Raw genomic sequence first — 24401 nt, forward strand, 5'->3', positions numbered from 1 at the left:
TTTAATGATAGTTAGCAACTTACCTTGGCTTACTGCATTTGCGTAACAGGCAGTCTCCTTGTGGAGTGCAACGAGAGAGAGGCAGGTCATTATTGCGTTGGACTAGTTAACTGTAAGGTTGCAAGATTGAATCCCCTGAGCTGACAAGGTGAAAATCTGTCGTTCTGCCCCTGAACGAGGCAGTTAACCCACCGTTCCTAGGCCGTCATTGAAAATAAGAATGTGTTCTTAACTGACTTGCCTTGTTAAATAAAGATTAAATAATTTTTAAAAATCGGCAAATCGTCGCCCAAAAATACAGATAACAATTCCGATTGTTATATAAACTTGAAATCGGCCCTAATTAATCGGCCATTCCGATTAATCGGTCGACCTCTAGTAAGGACTCTTAATTTCTTCCCGAGACCAGCAGAGTAAAACACTCATAGTTATCAGCTTTCATTCAGAGGGTGCATAAAAGTGCTTCTTCAATATTTACTTATGTACTAAAACATTATCTTAATTAACAGCCTTTATTATAGACATGTTTGTGCACTGGCAAACCTATAGGCCTTCAGTGTGTGACAGGTTCATGATTCTGAAAGGACAGTAATCGTAATTCCAGCACAAAAAAAGTGCACTTTTTGTAAAGTATAAAGGGCCAGTGGTGCAGTGGAGGGTATACACATGTATAAGCCGTATACCCACTTTTGTTTGTGGGCATTGCGTATACACTTCTTAATCTCTACTGCATATCATGGTAGTGTAGTGGAGGTATATGATTTATCAATTATGTAGTATGTATTATGTAGTCATGTGTAACAGTATACTTTTAGACCGTCCCCTCGCCCATACCCGGGCGCGAACCAGGGACCCTCTGCACACATCAACAACTGACACCCACGAAGCATCGTTACCCATCGCTCCACTAAAGCCGCGGCCCCTGCAGAGCAACGGGAACTACTACTTCAAGTTCTCAGAGCAAGTGACGTCACCGATTGAAACGCTATTTAGCGTAACTAGGCTAGCCGTTTCACATCCGTTACACATGCACAACGTAGCCTACACAATCGCAAAGCCTGTAAAATGTATTCAAATGCGCACTGCACACACAGCCTAGTTTCAGCGGAAAATCAACTGCAGGCAGCAAGTGTGCAGCTCTCAACTGGTTACCATACCAGCTCAATCGGTAGCTAGTATGGTAGGAAAGATGTTTCAATTCATAAGATCTAACAGTAAATGCTAACAAAGGCAACAATGGGTATGCAAACCAGGTATTGAAAAAGTTTACTTCTAAGGGTTGGTTAGTAGGCTATTTGTGATGTGCAATTGTCATCATGTGCTGTTTGTAGGGAAGACGTGGATGGGCCTAGGTGAACAGAGGCCCACCCACTGGGGAGCTAGGCCCTGACAGGCCCACCCAATCAGATTGATGTGGTTTTAGCATTGTTGAAGACTTAGATGATCAAAGTTGTCTTCTAAATTTTTTTTTTTTTAAGTGAAAATCAGAAAGATCTATAGGAAAACTCTTTAAAAAAATAACATACATACAAAAACATTTTTCACACACGTGCCTTTTCTTCGCTGGACGGGCCATTTGGGAACTTTTTGGCAAAATTGGAGAATACCCACTTCTCTAGGCACCACTGCATAGGGCTAATGGAAAGACAGCAGTCACACACAGCATGATGTTAAAGTATAAGCAGTCCATAGACTTGGACATAATTAGCCAGTAGGTCCCAATCATAAGAATACAAAAACACAACCATTAAGCATTATCCAATTGAAATGTACAACTATTACTTCCCATTCCAGAAACACTTTTCCTGTTTAGCACACAGAGTAAACAGTGACTTAAAGTCTAACTGATAGTGTTTCAACTACTTTACAGATATGAAATAGAATAATATCATTATATCAGTAAAAAATATAAAATTCCCAGTTTATGCTACAGAACCAACTTTATAAGTTTTAAAAATAGATTTGACTCAACTTTCCATAACGTACACTAAGGCATATTTGGCAGAAGAGATGGATGCAGTTCAATGCATTATTAATATAATTAACCAATACATTTCTTGGTAGTGCAGGAAGTATTGCTATCAGGTTGTAAATCACAGCTGGCCTGGTGCATTGTTTGCTGCCATGTTTCAGTTTCAATGACTCAATATTCTGGACAAAAATGGTCTGGGAATGTCAATACAATCTAACTAGCAAAGGAAATGATCACAAGTCAGTCATAACGTGGCTAATAGGCTAGCATTTCTATGTATGTAGCAAGCTAAAAACACGGAGCCCAACGCTAGCTGCTAGGAGAATGTCATGTCATGCCATTGGAGGGGTGGGCGAGTGACCGATTTTTTTTTTTTCCCCCCTCATTGTTTTTCGGTGACAATATACAGCTAGAGATGCAGGTGTCATTTGGTTAGCTAGCAAGAACTTGAACGACTGTTATCCAGTTAGCATATCTCTTGAGTTCGCTATCTCCTCTCATTTCAGAGCACTCTCGTCTGAGAACTAAGAATTAATTTACGAATGCGCAACACCCACTTAATATGGCCGGTGTCAGTAAACTTAGGCAAAAAAGTCATAGTAAGTCAAGAACGCTCTAGATAACATATAGGCAGCCTAACCAGCTCTGCTACGATGAGTAAAATGGTCAGAGTGAGGGGTTCTCTCATTTATGTCTGAAAGTAGCTAGCTAGCCAACTTTAGCCAGTTAGCTTGGGTGCTTGGTTGGGGCAAGCATGCTAGGCAAACTGAAGAAGGACAAGGAGGCTAAAATTCCCCAACGTTTATCAGTGCAATTTTGACGGCCAACCAGCTGAAACTGTTCGAGAGGGTTTATCTAATGTTCCTTCGTTAGACTTTAGCTCATCTTGCTTTGGCTAGTGTAGTAGGATGTCCCTTGGGGGCATCCGTACCTATGTAGGACATGCAAGGGTTAGGTTAATAAACAGGCTGGAGCTAGAACCTCGTAGTCGCATGTCTTTATTTTAGTTCATACTACATGGTGTCAGAAGTGGTTTTAAAATTCACATAAACGTGAAGGAGGTACCAAGTAAATCATACATTCAGGCTGTTTCAAAGCAGGGAGGGCACAGTGTTGGAGATAAAACAGCGCATATCATTATTTTGCTAGCTAACGAGCAAGGACTAAGCTACTGCTAAGCAACATGTTGCAAGAGGAAGAAGCTGGCGGGATTTCAGGGTTTGCGACTCCAAGTTCAACGGGCTCTGGCACAAACACGGACAGTCCAGTGGCTAGTGCTGACGGATTTCGCATTAGTCCCCCGGATAATTTTGTTTGTATGGACATTCAAAACTGGCCGAAATGGATCAGGTGCTTTGAAAGGTACAGGGTAGCATCAAGCTTAAACGTGAAAAATGAGGCATTTCAAGTTAATACACTGATCTGCTCTATGGGTGATGAAGCCAAGGATATATTAAATGCTTCAAAGTTGACCGAGGAAGAGAAACTTAACTACAGTGCCATTAAAGACGGTTTTGAAACGCATTTTGTAGGGAGACACAACAGTATTTTTGAGAGAGCTAGGTTTAATATGCGCGAACAGGAGAAGGGTGAAACCACCGACAGTTTTATCACAGCTGTTCACAAACTTGCAGAACGTTGTCAGTTTGGCGGCTCAGGGAAGAGCTGATCCGTGATCGGATTGTAGTCGGAATAAGGAATATATCACTTTGTGAAAAGTTACAGTTGGATTCCCAGCTTACCTTGTCCAAAGCTGTAAACCAGGTTAGGCAGAGTGAGACTGTAAAAAGACAGCAGACGATCCTGCGCGACAGCAGCTCCTTGCAGAACGAAGAGAGTGAGGAAATACATGCATTTTCATACAGAGCTAAAAAAACGGAGGGGAACACCGAACAGAGACAGACGTGGAGAAAACAATCACAGACAGCACCAGTAGCTAGTTCAAATGTTTGTCGCAAATGTGGGAAATCCCCTTTCCACAGATGGAAAGATTGCCCAGCAAAGGATGCTGAATGCAGGAAATGTCACAGGAGAGGACACTTTTCAGCTGTCTGTCGATTAAAGCAAAGGCATGAGGTTTCAGAGGAGGTACAGCAGGACAGCATCTTGCTGGGAGAAGTAAAGGGAAACAATACTGTCTGGCATTCAAACATTCAACTCAATGGGGAGGTTGTGTCATTTAAACTAGGCACTGGGGCAGCAGTGACAGCTATCCCAACTAGGCTGTATAGCTATAGCAGAGATGGCCCTTTGCTCTCTATAAACAAAAAACTGTATGGGCCCAGTAATAACATGTTACCAGTGGTAGGGCACTTGGTGATTAAACTGGAGAGTAAAGACAAAAGTGCCATCCAGCCTGTCTTCGTCATTGACTCTCTAGCCAGACCGTTGATGGGGCTGCCAGCAATTGAAGCATTGCATCTCATTGAGAGAGTGAGCGAACTGGAGGACCCAGGTGAGGTTTACAAAAAGAAATTCCCAAAAGTGTTTTCTGGTCTAGGAAGGATAGAAGGTGACTACAAAATCCGCCTGAGAGAGGATGCTGTCCCCTATGCCCTTACCACCCCCCGCCGGGTGCCTATCCCTTTATTGGCCAGAGTAAAGGAAGAGTTGGGGAGGATGGAAGAAATTGGGATGGTGGTGGTCCCAAAAGCCAATGGGGAAATAAGGATCTGTGTGGACATGACTAAATTGAATGAGGCACTCTGCAGAGAGAGACACATCTTACCATCAGTGGAGCAGTCACTGGCTCAGTTGGATGGCTCACAAGTCTTCACAAAGCTGGATGCCTGCTCAGGTTTCTGGCAGATACCGCTGTCATCAGAGAGTAGGGCACTCACAACGTTTATAACACCGTTTGGCTGTTACTGTTTTAATGTTTTGCCATTTGGAATTGCTTCCGGTCCTGAGCAATTCCAAAGACTCATGTCCCAGCTGTTGGATGGGCTGAGTGGGGTCATAGTCCACGTGGACGATGTGCTCGTGTGCAGAAGGGACAGAGTAGAACATGATGTAAGGCTTACAGCAGTTCTGACCCGACTCCAGGAGACTGGCCTGACACTCAATGAAAAATGCACTTTTGCACAATCAGAGGTCTTATTCTTGGGACACAAAATCAGTGCAGCTGGAATAGAGCCGGACCCAGAGAAGATCAGCGCCATCACAGATATGCCCAGACCCCAAAATGTGGCTGAAGTCAGGACATTCTTAGGCATGGCCACATATGTGGGTAAGTTCCTCCCACAGTTCTCAGATACAACCAAACCTCTGAGAGACTTACTAGCCAAAGAGAATGACTGGTCATGGGGTCACATGCAACGGGTAGCGTTTGACAAAATCAAAGGAGATCTGGCCTCACAGAGAGTGCTGGCACAGTACCGTCCCCACGCTAAGACAAAAGTATCAGCAGATGCATCATCCTTTGGGCTAGGGGCGGTCCTCACACAGATGCAGGACAACATGGAGTGGCGTCCAATAGCATACATCTCCCGACGCTTATCCGATACAGAGCAAAGATATGCTCAAGTGGAGAAGGAGGCGTTGGCTATCACATGGGCATGTGAAAGGCTCAGCCAATACCTTATTGGCCTACAGTTTACAGCAGAGACTGACCACAAACCACTGTTGGCTCTGTTAGGGACAAAAGCACTGGATGACTTGCCTCCCACAGTTCTGCGCTTCCACCTCAGATTACTGAGGTTCACCTACAAGATGGTGTATGTGCCAGGGAAGGCACTGATCACAGCAGATGCACTCTCCAGGGCCCCAATTAAACGTCCATTATCAGAGGAGGAGCAATGTCTAGAGGGTGAGGTACAGGTGTCCATTAATACAATAAGGGACAGTCTACCTGCATCTCAGACCAAACTGCAGCAGATTGCAGAGGAGCAACAACGAGACCACATCTGCCAACAGAGTGCAGCAGTGCAAAAAGGGATGGCCCAGGCAGGAAGAACTGCCTCAGCTGCTGAATCCCTATTGGGTTCACCAAAGTGACTTCCACTGTAATGGGGACCTTCTCATGAAAGGACAACGGATAGTTATCCCAGAGACTCTACAACCAGAAATGCTAGACAGAGTGCATGATGGACACATGGGGATAACCAAATGCAGACTGAGGGCTCAACAGTCAGTGTGGTGGCTTGGTCTGAGTACTCAGATTGCCAAGCTAGTGGCCCAGTGTGAGGTCTGTACAAAATGTCAACCTTGTCATCCGGAGCCAATGATGGCAACGGAGCTGCCAAAACGGCCATGGCAAAAGGTAGAGGCGGATATGTTCTATTGGAAGAATGACACTTATCTGCTAGTGGTAGATTACTACTCAAAATACATTGAAATAGCAAAGACACCCGTAACCACATCAGCTGGTGTTATCAATGGATTAAAGTCTATTTTTTTTCCAGGCAAGGGGTCGCTGAGGTCCTGGTTACAGATAACGCTCCCCAGTTCTCTGCGAGCTCCTTTTCTGCTTTTGCCGCAGAATATGACTTCATACATGTGACCAGTAGCCCCTACCATGCACAGAGTAATGGTGAGGCAGAGATAGCTGTGAAAACAGTCAAGGGACTGCTGAAAAAGAACAAGGATCCATACAGGGCTCTGTTAGCTTACAGAGTTACACCACTGCATCATGGGCCGTCGCCTGCCGAGCTCCTGATGGGTAGGAGGCTGCGTTCCCCATTGCCTGTCTCGCCGGCTCAGCTTAAACCCCGATGGCATAACAGAAAGGCCTTCGCTGAGAGGGACAAACGTCTGAAACAAACGCAAACTGGAGACTTTAATCGGAGACACCGTGCTAAGGAGAGGCCAGAGCTGGCAGAAGGTCAACGTGTGTGGATTACAAACTCAAAGACACCAGCAATAGTGCTGAGGAAAGCGGATGCCTCACGCTCCTATGTGGTGGACACAGGCTCAGAAGAGGTACGAAGGAACAAAACACACCTCAGAGTTCTTCCAGATCTACCAGCCACACAGACCGAGGCCACAGAAAATGCACAAAAAGAGGGTGAAGGAGAGAGAATGCTCACAGAGCCACAAGCGAGCCCAAAAAGGGATGTGAAACCACCAGAGTGGCTGAAAGACTATGTTACGTGAAGAGAAAACATACTGCTGGGGAACATACCTAGCAAAAAGAGACTGTACCTAAGTTAATGTTCATACTGTGTGATTTAATGCTTTCATACTGTTTCAGGATGGGAAGTAGCATGTTAGAGAATAATAATGGTTTCCAAATTGCATTTCAGTTATGCTTCAGTGGTTATGCATGTTGAGTTCTTGTTCATGGGAGAGGGGAAGATGTAGTAGGATGTCCCTTGGGGGCATCCGTACCTATGTAGGACATGCAAGGGTTAGGTTAATAAACAGGCTGGAGCGAGAACCTCGTGGTCGCACGTCTTTATTTGAGTTCATACTACAGCTAGCATTAGTTGTTGATCTTGTTGTTGATATGCATAACTGAGTTAGAGAGAGCCTACCTTTTCATGGTTGTTTGATCAATAGGAGTGTAAAGTTCCCAAATGTAAGTGGACTCCCATGGTGTTTACATGCAATATTTGCAGAAATCCATTCAGATGTGTTTTGTGGCTTGTGTGTAGCTGTGATTGACTATAGCACACCGGTCTGTATAGACCAGAGGTGGGCAAACTTTTTGACTCGCGGGCCACAATGGGTTCTAAAATTTGACAGAGGGGCCGGGCCAGGAGCATTTGGAGGGAGTGTTTGGGCCGGATATACTAAAGCATTAAATGTAGTGTGTGCAAACCTCATAGCACAGTAAGAACACTACAACCCAATTTATTAACTGTCTTTCAAATGTGAAAAATAGCCCTTATCAGTTAATAAATTTGTCTCAAGGAATATGCAAGATATGGCATTTACATACTATTTCAGAGATACTGGGAGGAGGAAATGTAAATAGATTAAAATAACATACGCACTGTGATTTATCAAGATTGCGTCTGTTTTTAATAAGTTTCAATCGAAGGTGCAAAGTTAAAGAAATCAACATTTATTGAAAAATGGAATCACTTTCAACATTCAAAACATATTATTACACAACGAAATACTCAAGCTCAATAATATCTACTTGTGTTAAACTCCGCAAAATCATGGATGGATTGTCCTGACCGCGCTCTACAAACTCGCCACGGACGCCCTCGCCTTCACGCGCAAACAGTACACGTGTATCGTTGCCAAGCACACAGACATAGGCTGTATTAAATATCAGCTGAAAATTTAAATTAAGAGCGATGTGCGGCGTGTTAATTAAGCTACTGTACCGCTGCTGTGCGTAAATGCGCATTGCTCTTAATTAAAAGACGCACTTCCAAACTTTCCATATGCATTTTTTCATAACACAGCAGAAAAACTCACCATTTCAGTGGGAACAGTGTTGTTGGTCTCCCTTTTTGCCAGTGCATCAAAGTCTGGAGTTAGTTTTGTTGTGGCAATTCTCAGGACAGATCTGAGGTGTTGGTCAGTTAACTTGGATCTGTGATGGGCTTTGTTGATTTTCATGACGCTAAACGTCTGCTCACACACGTAGGTCGAGCCAAACAACACCAGCATCTTCTGCGCCGTCCTCCGGAGGTTTGGAAACGCGGTCTCGTTAAGTGAAGCGTAAAAGTCATTCAGTTTAAGAGACTTGAACTTCTCCTTTGAGACGGAGTCAGACTGAAGATCGATCAGTTCCAATTGCAGCTCCTGCGGTGCTGATTCGGGGTCTTGTGACAGGGGACAGGACACCAGTTGAAGTGACTTGTCAATTTTTTCAAAATCACAGAACCGACGGCAAAATTCTCTGTGCAGATCGTCCAGTGATTTGCAGTATTTCTTCGCATTTCGGGCGGCCTCTTTCTGCACGGCTAGTGTGGGGAAATGTGCGAAAGATTTGTTTGACATTTGCCTGGAGAATAAAACCAGCTTGGATTTGAAGGCTCTCACATTTGTGTACATGTCGTGCGCAAACTGATCTTTCCCCTGTAGCTTCACGTTCAGCTCATTCATGTGTGAAAATATGTCCACAGCAAACGCAAAGTCACAAAGCCAGTTTGTGTCGCTCAGCTCGGGGAATTCTTCGGATTTCCCCATTAAATTAAAAAATGAGCGAATCTCGTCTTTGAGCTCCCAGACTCGTTGAAACACTTTCCCCAAACTTAACCAGCGGACGCGAGAGTGGTAAAGTAGGTCCTGGTGATCCGCATTAGTTTCTTCCAGGAACGTAATGAACTGACGTTAAAGTTAACAAGTTTTACAACTGGATCCATGACGTGATTAAGCTGCAATACAGACTTACACAGAGACTCCTGATGAATGATGCTGTGAAGTAAAATAACATCCTGGTCAGGGTTTTCTTCTTTCACTTTATCCTGGATTCTTTTCAGCAGCCCAATGTTTTTTCCAGTTAAATTTGGCGATCCATCCGTGGTGACATTGGCAAGTTTACTCCAAGGTAGCTTCATTCTCTCGATGACAGCAGACACCTGTTCATATAAGTCCTCTCCTCGCGTTTTCCCTTTCAGTGATTCCATGCTCAAAAGCTCCTCCGTTATCTCAAAACTGTCGTTAATCCCTCGGATAAAAATTAGGAGCTGAGCAGTGTCTTTTATGTCGTTACTTTCATCCAGTGCTAGTGAATATAACTTAAAGGACTCCGCCTTTTTGTTTAACTCGCTGACTATATCTTCGTCAATCAGTTCCACGCGGCGAGTCACTGTCCTGCGTGCTAAACTGATTTTTTCAAACTTGGCTTTGCTCTCCGGACACAAGAGACCTGCTGTCTCTACCATGCACTCTTTCAAAAACTCGCCTTCGGAGAAAGGCTTGCTAGCCTTTGCTAATTTGAATGCCAGCAAATAACTTGCCTTGGTACTTGACTCTTGAATTGCAGTTTGTCGGTGAAAAAAGTTCTGTTGACTCTGTAAATTAGCTGCCAACCTCTGAGCAGTAGCCGCCCGTTCTTGTGTTGACTGCTTGCTAGCATAGTTTGTATGCTTCGTGGCAAAGTGACGGCTGATATTGTACTCTTTGAAAACCGCAACAGCTTCTTGGCATATCAGACATACAGCCGTTGATCGGACTTCAGTGAAGAAGTATTTTGTTGTCCACTCCTTATTAAACACTCGGCATTCGCTGTCCACTTTCCTTCTCTTTGGTCCGCTCATTTTCACAGAAGGGCTTAATGGTGACGTGAAACAAAGTGAAAATTAAAGTGAAATAAAGAGAAATACGCGCCACTCCAACAACGGTCAATGTGTTTTGAGTGCGCCATCTATTGGGGAAACGTGGGCATTGCAGGGAAAGGGGAAAAAAGGAGGTTTTTACTATAATTTGGACAAGTTCGGCGGGCCGGATTAAAAAGCCTAACGGGCCGTATGTGGCCCGCGGGCCGTAGTTTGCCCATGTCTGGTATAGACTCTGGTCCTGGACAAGACCTATGTTTTATTTACTGCATTGTCTAATTGTCCAAATACATTACGACTCTCCCTTTCTATATTACTACATAATTTTCACAAATGTCTTAGTATACGCCAATACCCAAACATTCTATGAATTTATGAAAACGTGAAAATGACCACATCGGAGTGATGCTAAAATGCTTTCAGTTCCACTTTAAATGCAACAACGGTTCACACAAAAGTTATTCTCAAAGAGATGGCTAACAGCAAGCGCGCTGCAATGAAAAATACAGTTCCACTAACCAGATTATCTTAATTTGAAACTTAACTTCTTGTTGAAAGTTATTCTTTAAAAGAGAGAAGCTAACAAATTAGCAACAACATTCTCTTTGATAACACCTGCTGCATCAGCGGCAAACTAGCCGACAACAAAAGCTAGCTACTTGACCGTGGGAAAGCTACTGCTCGCTATTGAACAGTGAGTAACCTGTTGGCCTTCAAGAAGGCAGACGCTTCCATACGTTTTTGTAAAACAGCTCCACCCAGTAAGTCAAAATGTTGAGTGATTGATTCCACTGTCACTCCAAAATGTTGTCCTAATACAGTTGGCTGATGCCTTATATCTAGCTTCTGATCGCCGCCTTAGCCAATGGCTGACTTAGCTAGCTAGGTGTATATCCCCAGAGACTAGCAGTGTTAACCATTTCCTTTCCAACAAAAACGGATTATTATAATAATTATTTTATAAATCCTTAGCCCTTCTCTGAAGGTGTGGAAGGCCCATTGTTCCCCACTGTGTTTGGGTTAGTAATAATTTGTGGAGTGGCTCTATTTTCCCTCAGCCTGCATTTGTTTTTACTTCTGAATGCCTAAAGAATCCATATGTTGTTCTGAAATAGGAACACAGAAATACTGGACATTTTGAACTCCTATTATGTGGTGTTTGACAAAATTAAATCACGGTCTTGATTTGGACTCACATTTTTCTGGTCTTGACTCTGTTTCAGACTCCTTGATCCCCTCTTTGTCGGTTTTGACTCGGTCGTGCCCCAACTCCGGTCTTGGTCTTAACTCGGACTCGATTTGCTCTGGTCTTGGTGTTGAATCAGTCTCACTTTAGGTGGTCTCAAACAACACACACTGATTGATAGTTTACACAGAGACAATTTTTACTCTTTCTTTAACATTGATAGGCTACACAGAGACAATGATTTTTACCCTTTACATCTGGTAATATGTTGCATAATTAGCCTATTGCTAGCTTACGTACGCAGGTTGACAAACTCCCTTGGCCCTTCCCCTTCTGCTCCCTCTTTAGGCCCTGACCACAGGTAGTATCCCAGGCTTCATCGACGTGGTGATGAACCTGAACTCCCCAGCGCTGCTGGAGGACAACCTCATCTGGCAGGCCAAGGCAGCGGGCAAGCGGATGGTGTTCTACGGGGACGACACCTGGGTGAAGCTTTTTCCCAAGCATTTCATGGAGTACGATGGTACGACCTCTTTCTTCGTGTCCGACTACACCGAGGTCAGTCAATGTCGTTATCTGTTTGAAGGTCAGGGTCATATGGACTGAAGTTGAATCTTTTTCTATTATGTAATATTTCAAACATACTCTACTAGGGATGTGACAAATGTAAAAAAATTTTTTTACGTTTAAATGTAAAAAATAAAGAAAAAGACGTGAATTCACAATTCATATGTGGTTCTGAATATGACCCCATATGCCTACCATTTGTCACTAGTTACCACTGCCAGAAAGTCAAACCCAGCCTATTTATACAATTTCTCTTCTTAAAATGTAATTTGAATTCTTACCCTAACCTTAACCACACTGCTAACCTTATCCAAAAATATACTTCTTGTTTTCATACATCCCTACATTTGTGGCTGTGGTAACTTGTGGAAACCATACCAGACAGTGCTCACCATACTGCTGTCCTCACCCACTCAGCAATGATGGTATTGATGCTGTTTTGGGTTCTCTGTTGTGTGCCTCTCCTCCAAGTTGTCAGTACGTGCTTCTTATCATCAATATGATGGCTAGTTGCAGTGATGTATGACAGCGTGTTCACAAACGTCCCACAATCTGCTGTTATCGCCACGTAAGGTGTTTGAGAGCTCGTGCTTTATACTTGCAGAGCTATCATTGTACAATGTCAGATTTCTGGCATCTTTTAGTCTGGTTCTAGATATGCCTTTAGGGTATTGATGCCGGCTTCCTCTACCATTGACAATCGCTGCATATCAACTGCAATTATTTCTGTAACCAGCGCTGGGAATTCCTCACTCTGCCCCTTATCGAACTGCTGCCAGCAATGGGTTGGGTCTCACGGTGCCTCTCTTTCAGCATTGCACCTGTACTGCCACTGTAGCTCAATTCCACCTCGCAGAGTTAGCATTTCATTGCCTTCTCGTTTAACTTCTCAAAGAATTGCCATACAGAACTTTGCTGCTGTCGCTTCCCTGTCTCACTATTTTTCCAATTGTTAATGACGTGCTGAGCGCTTTATATCCATGGCAAATAATTTACTACTTACAGCATTGTTGCATTAGGTATTTGTAATGCTAAAGTTTTTGCCTTTATGATCGTGATTGGGACCGTTAATAGTAGTTTTGCTATAACTGCACTGTGATTTTGATTTTGTAAAAAGAAAAAATGCTTCCTTAACAGATTTTTTCTAAACACTAACGATCCTAAATTAGTTTAAACGTCACACCCCTATACTGTACACAGTTCGTCAGATTCAGAAACAATGACACAATCAGGAGTTTTCTGTGTTGATACTGTATGTCCGCCCTGACTTTTCCTAGGTTGACAACAATGTGACGCGTCACCTGGACAGCACCCTGAAGAGAGACGACTGGGACATTCTGATCTTGCACTACCTGGGCCTGGACCACATCGGCCACATCAGTGGACCCCACAGCTCCCTCATCCAGCCCAAACTAATGGAGATGGACGACATCCTCAAGAAGATTCATGGCTCCCTCATCTTAAAGGTATAGCAGCCTACTTTTCAAGAGCAAAATGACACATTTACTTTGGAGTTCATTTTCATTCTCAATGGTTTGTTTTGTGAAATTAAAAAGCACATTTGCGTTATATTCAGGCAGTCCATTTCACTTCCAGAGAGGAATTGAAAGATATAGTCTGTGCATATATTGTTCTATTCAATATTCTCAGAAAAAAATGTTTAAACTTCATTTTCCATTTACAAATCACTTGCATGTCCGGAAAGATCCTGTTTATTTTCATCTTCTTGTAATGCGGCTGGAAAATGATAAGTATCATCATTTGTTTCTGAGAGAATGTCCTTTTTTGATAAATGCGTTTGAAGCGCTCAACAGTCCTTTTCCTTTTTTTAATAGGATCCTGACTGAAAACGGTGTTCTTGTGCATATTTAACCATGCTAGCTTTTTAACTCTTGCGCATATTCAGCAGTGAGCTCTTTGAATGAATTGTGCTTCAAAGGCTCCAAACTCTCCCAGTGGAAGCCTGCTGCTGTTGCCTCTACTGTTCTTTACACAGTACCATTGTCTAAATGTGAATATATTCTATTGTGGTCCCATTGAGTCTCTCTTAGAGCTCTGTGAAAAACCCACAAAGTATGTTCCCTTAGATGACTGAGATAACGAGTAGACTTTCAATGGGTTTCGAGGTATAAAACCTTCCAGTGACTTTCATTACCTTGCAGAACTACCGATATCCTGTTTCTTCACGCTGTGCCGGTGCTGTGATAAAATAAATGAGGCATCGTGCATAGTGGTCGTCTGGGAGACAATCAAACGCAGGCTTCCTTGGCTCCGCCGGTAAAAAGGTAGTTTGAGCTTCTGGCCTACTTTGTCCTGCCCTGATTTATAAAGGAGAAGCCAGTACCTGCACTGCGGAACAACATGCATTCTGAGCTACAGTTTCTGGAGGGGGAGGGATTCAATTGCTATTTTTAGTGTTCGCACAATACAATAGGACTGACATTTGTTAATGGACAAGCTACTGGGCAGTGGCTTCTTCTAAAAACAGAGGTGGAGGGACTCTGGACATCATTGAAGATGGTCATTCTTACTAGGGCAGGCTTTTCTAAACCATTAGTCTTGCTACTTAAATGGTTTAAGTTCATGTTTGACAATATGCTTACTTGAATTGGTGTTGTCTTGACCATCAAAGGTGTATTTTTGTTGTATAGCTTAACTAAACAGGATTTGGGTTGAAGCTTTCCAAGTTGCAACCTCTTCATTTTTGGAGGAAAAACAACAATCTGTAACAAAATGGATTGCTCAGAAGGCCAACTCCACTCTGGCACATCTTCTGTTGTCTTTTCTCATGTGCACAATTTGATTTCTAAGCATGTTTTTTCACGGTGCTGAAAGCAGCCCTGTCAAATATACTCCTGCTTCTGGGTTCTCACAGCCTTCGATGAAAGGGAATATGGAGGCAAAGAAAATCCGGGCTTGATCAGCATATGTCAACTCCCTTAAACCAGCCTCGTTGTGAGTCTGTTCCCTGCCACTGCTGAATCCACCGATCCCCGAAACAACAAGAGAGGAAACGTTGCGGGCACAATCTGCCATATCTGCTAGTGTCAACATCCTGTCCCCACTTATTTAAACTGTCTGGTCCACTGAGGTTTAGATGATTCTCTTTCCCCCTCTGTGTAATGGCTGCTGAAGGCAACACTCTCCTCAGAAAATAAGGAAATAATATAATTAAGGTACCAAAGATAGTTACTGTCAGTTTATGAAGGCTAATCTATTGAAGATAGTCTAACTAAAAATCCTTTCATCTCTAGGAACCTTGGTGCGAAAGCAGCGGTGCGTAGCTCCAGACCAGCCATGGTCTAGGCCTTTTTAATCCTTGTCTTTACACAAAGGACTGATGTTCTACCATTAAATCATATCAAGCTTTATTTATACAGCACATTTCAGACATGGAATCCAACTTGCTTCACAGGAAAAAACAATGAAAAAATGTAGTACACAACAAACATAAGAGGATAAAAAAACAAAAGAATAACAATAAAAACTGAATGACTAAAAAGCTCCCTAAGGAAGGATATCATGTTGTCTACAGACAACGGGAGTGACTATATCCCAGTTAAACGGAGAGGAAGAGAGAGGAACAAGTGTAAAATAGACATGTCCTTACAGATTTTCCTCATCCCAAGGTCAATCTCAATCATCCAGAGCAAGAAGACTTTACTTTTTAGAAGAGGGGCAGGGGGCCAATTCTCTCACAAAGCAGTAGAGCATTAGCCATGAAACAACATCATGAACATCAACAACATCCCTCTTGTACTTTAGACTTCTTTGATAATGCATTCAGTTCAGCTCATATCCTCGAATGTCTTTGAAAGTAGAACTGCACTGTGGAGTACACACATTTTAAATGGAAAAGCCAGGACACACACACAGGAACTAGATCACACAGAACTTGTAATCAATTGAATTTAGAAGTATGTTTACCAGTGAGAACCAATTTCTTGTATACACTGAATGTTCGTCCTTCAGTGTATGCAACCATTCAATGTATCAAATTAATTGGTTCTCGATTTCGGAGGTTGATATACAGTACCAGTCAAAAGTTTTGACACACCTACTCATGCCAGCGGATTTCTTTCTTTGTACTATTTTCTACATTGTAGAATAAAAGTGAAGTCATCAAAATGATAAAATAACACATGTGTAGTAACCAAAAAAATGTTAATCAAAACATATAACAGATTCTTCAAAGTAGCCACCATTTGCCTTGACAGCTATACACACTCTTGGCATTCTCTCAACCAGCTTCATGAGGTAGCCAACTGGAATGCATTTCAATTAACAGGTGTGCCTTGTTAAAAGTTACATTTGTGGAATTTCTTTCCTTGATTTGTTTGAGCTAAATCAGTTGTTATGATAAGGTAGGGGTGGTATACAGAATATGACCCTATTTGGTCCGTATTATGGCAACAACAGCTCAAATAAGCAAAGAGAAATTACAGTCCATCGTTACTTTAAGACATGAAGGTCAGTCAATACGAACGTTTCAAGAAGTTTGAAAATGTCTTCAACTGCTGTCGCAAAAGGCGCTATGATGAACCTGGCTCTCATGAGGACCACCACAGGAAAGGAAGATCCAGAGTTACCTCTCCTGCAGAGAATAAGTTCATTAGAGTTAAATGCACCTCAGATTGCAGCCCAAATAAATGTTTCACAGAGTAACAGACACATCTCAACATCAACTCTTCAGAGGAGACTGCGTGAATCAGGCCTTCATGGTTGAATTGCTGCAAAGAAACCACTACTAAAGGACACCAATAAGAAAATGAGACTTGCTTGGGCCAAGAAACACGAGCAATGGACATTAGACCGGTGGAAATCTGTCCTTTGGTCTGATGAGTCAAAATGTGAGTTTATTAGTTCCAACCGCCGTGTCTTTGTGAGACACAGAGTAGGTGAACGGATGATCTCCGCATGTGTGGTTCCCACCAAAAAGGTTTGGGAACCACTGCTTTAAATGACCAGCCATTCACACTTTCTTTCACATGCATAATCACTTTATCAATTCTATTTGTTATTTTGGAAAGAATGTAAGTGTTTTTTTCAGATGAATGTGTTCGTTGTTGTTATCGTTTTTCAGGATGTGCTATGTGTTTACTAGTATATTTATACAAAGCAATTCAAGTACGAGGGTCACCTAAATACCGCGATAAAAATGGTTAAAACATTCATACGAATTTGTTACAATGATCTCTGGAATGTTGTTACAAACAGAATAAACCGTTATTTGTTTTCTAGGGTAGGAAGGAGTTTCAGTCTTGCAGATTACATCACCTTGTGATTTAGGTATCCATCAATTTAGAAACCCCCCAAACTCAGCCATGTCCATGTCAGCCTGCATCCCAGGAGTTAATCTTAGTTCAGAGCAGAAGATTCCTCTTTCTGTAAGTGGTGGTTTTGTTATTCTAGGTTGTCCTGAGGTCCGCAATAACAAGAGAACCAACAAACCAACACCTCCCTCTTCACCTGATTATCCTGTTCTCTGAGAGGCCTGATTGAGTGGCTGACGTGCTCGCTTCCATCCCGACATACCAGGCAGATGAGCTTGCAGAACAGGCTAAGTTCCTGGTGTTGGTCTGGGCACCAATACACTTTGACCCTTTCCTGTCTCGCCTCTTCTCTCAGCTGCTCTGCCAAGTTCTTCAGATTTTTGTTGATCTGAAAGCTTCTGCCCCTGATCTGAGCGTTGCACTCCGGGCAGGATCCGTTGGAGGCATGTCATGCAGAAGGTGGGGTGGTTGCTGAGAGAGACAGATTTGGTGTAGATTTCTGTACAGACAGCAGCGGAGGTGGTATTTCATAGCAGAAATTAGAAAGTTAAGACAAGTCTGTCTCTAAAGCACAGCTGCAAGTTAACCTTTGCTCTCAGCCTCAAGTGATTGGTGTTTCTGTCTTAAAGGGCAGGACGGTCCCTTATACACAACCAGACAATACTTTTCCCACAGTCACCCTGGTCTTATCCTTAATCCAACACATTTGATGTTTATTACCGTTAGGCCAAGCCAGACATTGCACCATGTTATTGTATTAAATGGTTCCTTTATCATATTGAAGCACATGTATCAATATGTGTATTGAATAACTAAATAAAGATGCACACCCATATAATAATGTATGGATCAATTCTTGAACAGCTGATGCAAGGCATTATCCATATTATAATTAACAAATAGAATACAATTATACCGTGACTACTTGAAATGTCATGTTTTGAGCATGTGAATGTAGAAAGTCAAAGCTGAACCTCTTAAAAGTAGAAGGTCTTCACAGAAAGCTTTGCCTGATAAAGCGGTCTCTCGTCACTCGTGGAAATGACCTAAGGCCTCTAAGGGAACCTCAAAGAATGTGATTGTGATTGTTTTGGGAAGGTAAAACATTTTCCTTACAAAGCCCCCAAAGGATGTTTACAGATACTGTGAATTTTTACAAGGTGAAATTAGAATATTTCAGACTTCAATTGTGAGTCGAACCACTTTGAATAGTCTGTTTCAAGCCACAGAAAAATCCATAAAAACATCCTCTTTGTGCGACTACCCAGAGAACTTCCATGCATTTATCCATTTTGGTATGACATTTCATGTCACTATGACATTCAAAGGCATGAGAGTTACAGCTCTTTATTTTTCTCTCTTTCAGTGTGGGCATCTGTGCAATCAACTTTTCAGCATGGATGCTCAGAACGTTTGTCATTTGGTTTGAAAGTATAGATTTTTCTTCCCATTTTTAAAGCTCTGATGAGTGCTGGCCTCAGTAATAGGAGGGTGACATGCAGGACACTGCCATCTCTCATCCTTTTACCTTTTTTCATTCTTGCAACAATTTGCCTCAGGGTCAACCCCTATTCTCCTAGCACATCACTCTCCCACGTTACAATCTGGGAATGACGTGAGGTAGGTAGCCTAGTGGTTAGTGTTGGGCCAGTAACTGAAAGGTTGCTGGTTCGAATCCCTGAGTTGTCAAGGCTCTGCCGATTTGCCCCTGAGCAAGGCACTTAACCCTAATTACTCCTGTAAGTTGCTCTGGTTAAGAGCGTCTGCTAAATGACTCAAATGTTTAAAAAAAATGTAAAGGACCTAAACTCTTATGATGCTGCATATTGCACTCCCCGTCACCCACAGAACTTGCTGTGTGAAAAGTTGAACACTCATATCAAATTGTCTTTTGTTGAAGCTGGGATAAGGAGTTTTTTTTGTTTTGTTTTTCTTGTTCATTCCGAGATGTGCAACATTTACAATTTGTGGATTACTCCCAGCAGCATGGCATTAAATCAATCGGAATAGGGCACGGCAACGTATGTGTTTGGTAAGCTACAAATGAGCACAGTGGCAGTACCGCATCGTAAATCACAATGGCTGCCTCATTGCAGGAGAGGGGAAGTTTGATAATTTGTATATCTCCCCTGTTCTGTTTGGACCCCAGGAAGAGTAGCTGCTAATTGGCAACAGCTAATGGAGATACTAATAAAATACTTTTGCTCTGTCTCCTTATAGACTCAACTGAACAAATAACCCAATCTGGGATGATAAGGATAATTATTTTTCCGCCCGCAGTTCATCGATCTTCATCTCTGATAGACTTTTCAATTATTGTCTCCTTGCTTTCCAACAGACTACACCTGCAACTTGCGATGTCTGGCAGATTGACACTTTCCTGCTGGTGCTAAACACCTCGCTTGAAGAGGCCCTAGGGTTGTTTAATCAGAAATACAAATTGCCCGGCAGTCAGGACACCTCACAGAGCTGTGGCAGCAAGCCGGTCCTAGACTCACTGATTAAACACCAATCAAAGTCGAGCAAGCGTTTTGGGGGGTTGAGGCCTCAGCGCTAGCATTCATTCGTCTTCATCTAGTGGAGTTTTGCCCCTTTTTCCACGCAGTGCCAATGATTATTACGTAAAGCCCTACTGTCTTCACATTTTCAGTTTATACTGTTTCTGTGGTTGAGTATTGTTTCTTGAATTAATAAATATGCCTAGACATTTTCGTGAAATGTGGCTTGTTTAAATACTAGGGTATACTGATGCAGTGCTACTAGCTTCCTGGTGAGTTCGGAAGAGCCCGACAATGGGTTTACCAAATATTAAATTACTTTCTATTGAAGACACAAAGACAGAATTTCCCACCCATCCCCCATAGTTTGAAGCTGGCTTTGGAAAAAAAGAAGCCATGTCAATTAATTATAATCCACAAAATAATTCACATTTCCTATTTCCTATTACCACCACACCAAAAGTCAGCTATTCAAGTGCATACTGCTGACATGTATTTTTTCCCCCTGCCCGTGTTCCTGCCCGTTTCATAATAGGACAATCTTAATACAAAATAATTTGACAATTTAGTAAAGACTAGATTAAATTGAGAATAGTCTAATGAGTGAAGATAAGATCATTTGATGAGAGAACACCATGTGCAGCCTGAGGCAAGGAACGGAGCACAGCTTTTATTGTGACTTTCTGAAATCATCAGTAGCCTATAGTTGCAGCCCCTAAGAAATTATAAGTTGCCAAATAACTCTAAATCTAGCATATAGGACCTGTTTCAAATAATCACTTTTACGCTCAGCATAGCCACTTCATATGTGCACCCACTCCGCAATGGGAAAAATATCCTTTATTTTTTTCCAGCTAAGTTCAATTATATTCTTCTTACTATACAATCATATAATATAAAGTAATGGCATGTCATTAAGCATACAGTCTCTTGTCTGCTAAATGAACTAGCCTACAGCCTATGGCATGGCACACAGCCAGGTAACATACAGTAGGCCAACTCATTTTCTTCATTTCATAATGTTTCTTATAATAACTAAAATAAATAATGGATTTATTGTGATGGTGTATATTAAATTTACTTTAAACGTAGACGTTCCAAAGGTGCACATCAGTGACTTGCATGCGTGGATGCCTGGGGATGCTAAACGTGTTTGTTCATTAACGGTCAATTACCTTGAGAAATAAGCAAGATGGCGCTGACAGAGTTGGTTGTCTCGCTTCGAGTCCTTAGGAAACTATGCAGTATTATTTTTTTAAATGTATTATTTCTTACTTCTTAGCCCAGACAATCTTAAGTGCTATTACATACAGCCGGGAATAATTATTGAATATAAGCACAACTTCAACTTACCAACATTACGACCAGGACTTTCCCGAAGCGGATCCTTTGTCCAGACCACCACCCACCCAGGACATTGGATCTACTCCCAGAGGCCAACCCAAAACAAAGTCGCCTCCTGGTCAGACTATCGAAGGTGTGCACACCACCCACCGTTTCCGAGTATAATACTCGACAATGTCCAGTCTCTAGACAACAAGGTAGATGAAATTAGGGCACGGTTTGCCTTCCAGAGAGACATCAGAGATTGTAACATTCTTTGTTTCACGGAAACATGGCTCTCTTGGGATATGCTGTCAGATAAGCCACCGGGTTTCTAGATGCGTTGCGCCGACAGAAATCAACATCTCTCTGGAAAGAAGGGCAGGGGTGTATGCTTCATGATTAACGACTCATAGTGTAACAATAACAACATACAGAAACTCAAGTCATTTTGTTCACTTGACCTAGCATTCCTTACACTCAAATGCCGACCGCATTATTTCTCAAGAGAATTCTCTTCGATAATAGTCACAGCCGTGTATATCCCCCGCCCAAGCAGATACCATGAAGGCCCTCAAGGAACTTCACTGGACTTTATGCAAACTGATAACCATATATCCTGAGGCTGCGTTTATTGTAGCTGGGGATTTTAACAAAGCTAATCTGAGAACGAAGCTACCGAAATTCTATCAGCATATTGATTGTAGCACCCGTACGAGCAATACACTGGGCCACTGCTACTCTAACTTCCGTGATGCATTTAAGTCCCTCCCCAACCCTCCCTTCGGGAAAATTCGGCCACAACTCCATCTTGCTCCTACATAAAAAAATACAGTATATACATATGAGATGAGTAATGTAAGGTACGTAAACATTATTAAAAGTGGCATTATTTAAAATGTGACTAGCGATCCATGTAAAATCTCTCTAGCAAAATCTCTGCAATGACCTCCCAGCAAATCTCTCATGATCTCTCTAGCAAATCTCTCTAGCAAATCTCTCTCTCCTGAACAGAACATTGGCGTTTATAAGGCTTCAGAATGAATGGGTAATTGGAGACAGCTGCGTCTTGACGAGGGGGTGGGGTCAGCTCTCCAATTAGCCATGGAGTCGACCAATCAGCTGCTTGAGGGATTTCAGGAAGCCATTTCCTAAAATAAACACATGCAAATACACAAACTACAACACATAAACTGGGGAACGTAACAATAGGCTTGAAGTCATAAACAGTGCTGTGCTTGAAGCATTGAGAAAAGCTGCTGGCAAACGGAGGAAAGTGAGGTTTGAATGAATGCTTACGAGCATGCTGCTGCCTACCACCGCTCAGTCAGACTGCTCTATTAAATATCAAATCATAGACTTAATTATAATAAACACAGAAATACGAGCCTTTGGTCATTAATATTGTCAAATCCAGAAACTATAATTTCTCTCCTCTCTCCTCTAGCAAATCTCTCTAGCAAATCTCTCTAGCAAATCTCTGTATTTTATACCATCTATTGCGCCTTGCCTATGCTGCTCCGTCATCGCTCATCCATATATTTATATATACATATTCTTATTCCATCCCTTTAGATTTGTGTGTATTTGGTAGTTGTTGTGGAATTGTTAGATTACTTGTTTGATATTACTGCACTGTCGGAACTAGAAGCACAAGCGTTTCGCTACCCTCGTACTAACATTTGCATGTGACCAATGAGATTTCACTTCACGGAGAGTTTAGTTGTAGCAGGGTGTTGCGTCCCCTCTTCATAGAGGCGTGCGTAACACCTATCAACTCCCGACATTAGGCTGGCAATACTATTGTGCCTATAAGAACATCCAATAGTCAAAGGTCTATGAAATACAAATGGTATAGAGAGAAATAGCCCTATAATAACTACAACCTAAAACTTCTTACCTGGGAATATTGAAGACTCATGTTAAAAGGAACCACCAGCTTTCATATGTTCTGAGCAAGGAACTTTAACGTTAGCTTTTTTACATGGCACATATTGCACTTCCACTTCTCCAACACTTTGTTTTTGCATTATTTAAACTATATTGAACATGTTTCATTATTTATTTGAGACTAAATAGATTTTATGTATGTACAGTTGAGGTCGGAAGTTTACATACACTTAGGTTGGAGTTTTTCAACCACTCCACAAATTTCTTGTTAACAAACTATAGTTTTGGCAAGTCGGTTAGGATATCTGCTTTGTGCATGTCATTTTTCCAACAATTGTTTATTTCACATTGAATTCACTGTATCACAATTCCAGTGGGTCAGAAGTTTACATACACTAAGTTGACTGTGCCTTTTAAACAGCTTATTGAACAAGCATATGAAACAGTGTTTAAACCCTTTTACAAATGAAGACCTGTGAAGTTATTTGGATTTTTATGAATTATCTTTGAAAGACAGCGTCCTGAAAAAGGGAAATATATTTTTGCTGAGTTGATGTATGTGTATAGATATGAATGTGTGTGTAATATATGTGTGTACGTGTGTATATTTACACGTTTAGTTTGCTGAAAATAAACGCAGTTGACAGTGAGAGGAAGTTTATATCTCAACACCTCATAAGCATTCCTGTCTCTTCTGTAGGTGTTATCCTTGTATTGCTACTGATGTATCATCAAATTCATTATCTAAGTGAGTCTCAGAAATGGCTAATATGTTAATGTTATGGATATCAGGCTACATATATTAATATGGACTATTTTTAGCCCTTTCTTGGGTAGCTTATCAGAGATCGACATAATATGGAAAAGGATAAACAACGCAAGAGAAAAGAACCCATTCAGCAGTCCATGAATCAGTGGGGGGGGGGCTGTAGGGTTGAAGCTAGTAACACATAGTCTTGGCTCTCTCATCTCTTCTATGCTTTTGGGAGGGAGGGTGGACAAAGAGCCTGTCATAGCGGATGTGAGCAATGTCCCTATGCACTCTGGCAGCTTTCATGGCTGGGATAAGTTCTTTCCTCTTCATGAAATGCCAATGAGATCCTACATCTGTAACATGAAATGCCAATGAGTTGAAGAAGTTAGCTGGCTCTGTTAGGGCAACCAGCTAAACTGGCAGAGATTCAGGCTTTTGTTAGCTTGCGCTGGCTGCTAAAGGATGCAGGCTAGCGTGGAAGAGAGTGGCTGAGGGGGTCTTTGAAGTGAAACGGAGCTAACCACCTTTCATTCCCAGAGGAGAGAGCTAGAGAGTGAGCCTAGCCCCTCAGGAGCTGTTTGGAAACTCCACTGTTTCGCTCCAGTGAAGGGAGGACATGAGGCGAGGCTACTTCTTCCAGCAGCAGGACTCTATTTCAAACACATATTTCCACAACCCCTATTCCTGCCCTCTCTGTGCAATTCTATTGCCTGTTGAATACCACATTTTCTTCCTGATAAATCCCCTCTTCTGGACGT

The 24401-nt window shown here is 42.2% G+C and overlaps 1 protein-coding gene across 2 annotated transcripts in view; it reads left to right on the forward strand.

Moving 5' to 3' along the window:
* Window positions 1-24401, forward strand: part of LOC135526522 (GPI ethanolamine phosphate transferase 2-like) — a 122146-nt gene that overhangs the window by 13313 nt on the left and 84432 nt on the right. Inside the window, exons 3-4 of one of the 2 annotated variants that reach the window (XM_064954977.1) lie at window positions 11687-11896; window positions 13183-13371. In XM_064954977.1, coding sequence (XP_064811049.1) covers window positions 11687-11896; window positions 13183-13371 — 399 coding nt within the window. Of the gene's footprint in view, window positions 1-11686; window positions 11897-13182; window positions 13372-24401 lie in introns of those variants that run through there. The other variant, XM_064954979.1, reaches the window with a different exon arrangement.

This window comes from Oncorhynchus masou, chromosome 32 (genome assembly GCF_036934945.1).
Source record: "Oncorhynchus masou masou isolate Uvic2021 chromosome 32, UVic_Omas_1.1, whole genome shotgun sequence".
In the NCBI taxonomy this organism is placed as follows: Eukaryota; Metazoa; Chordata; class Actinopteri; order Salmoniformes; family Salmonidae; genus Oncorhynchus; species Oncorhynchus masou.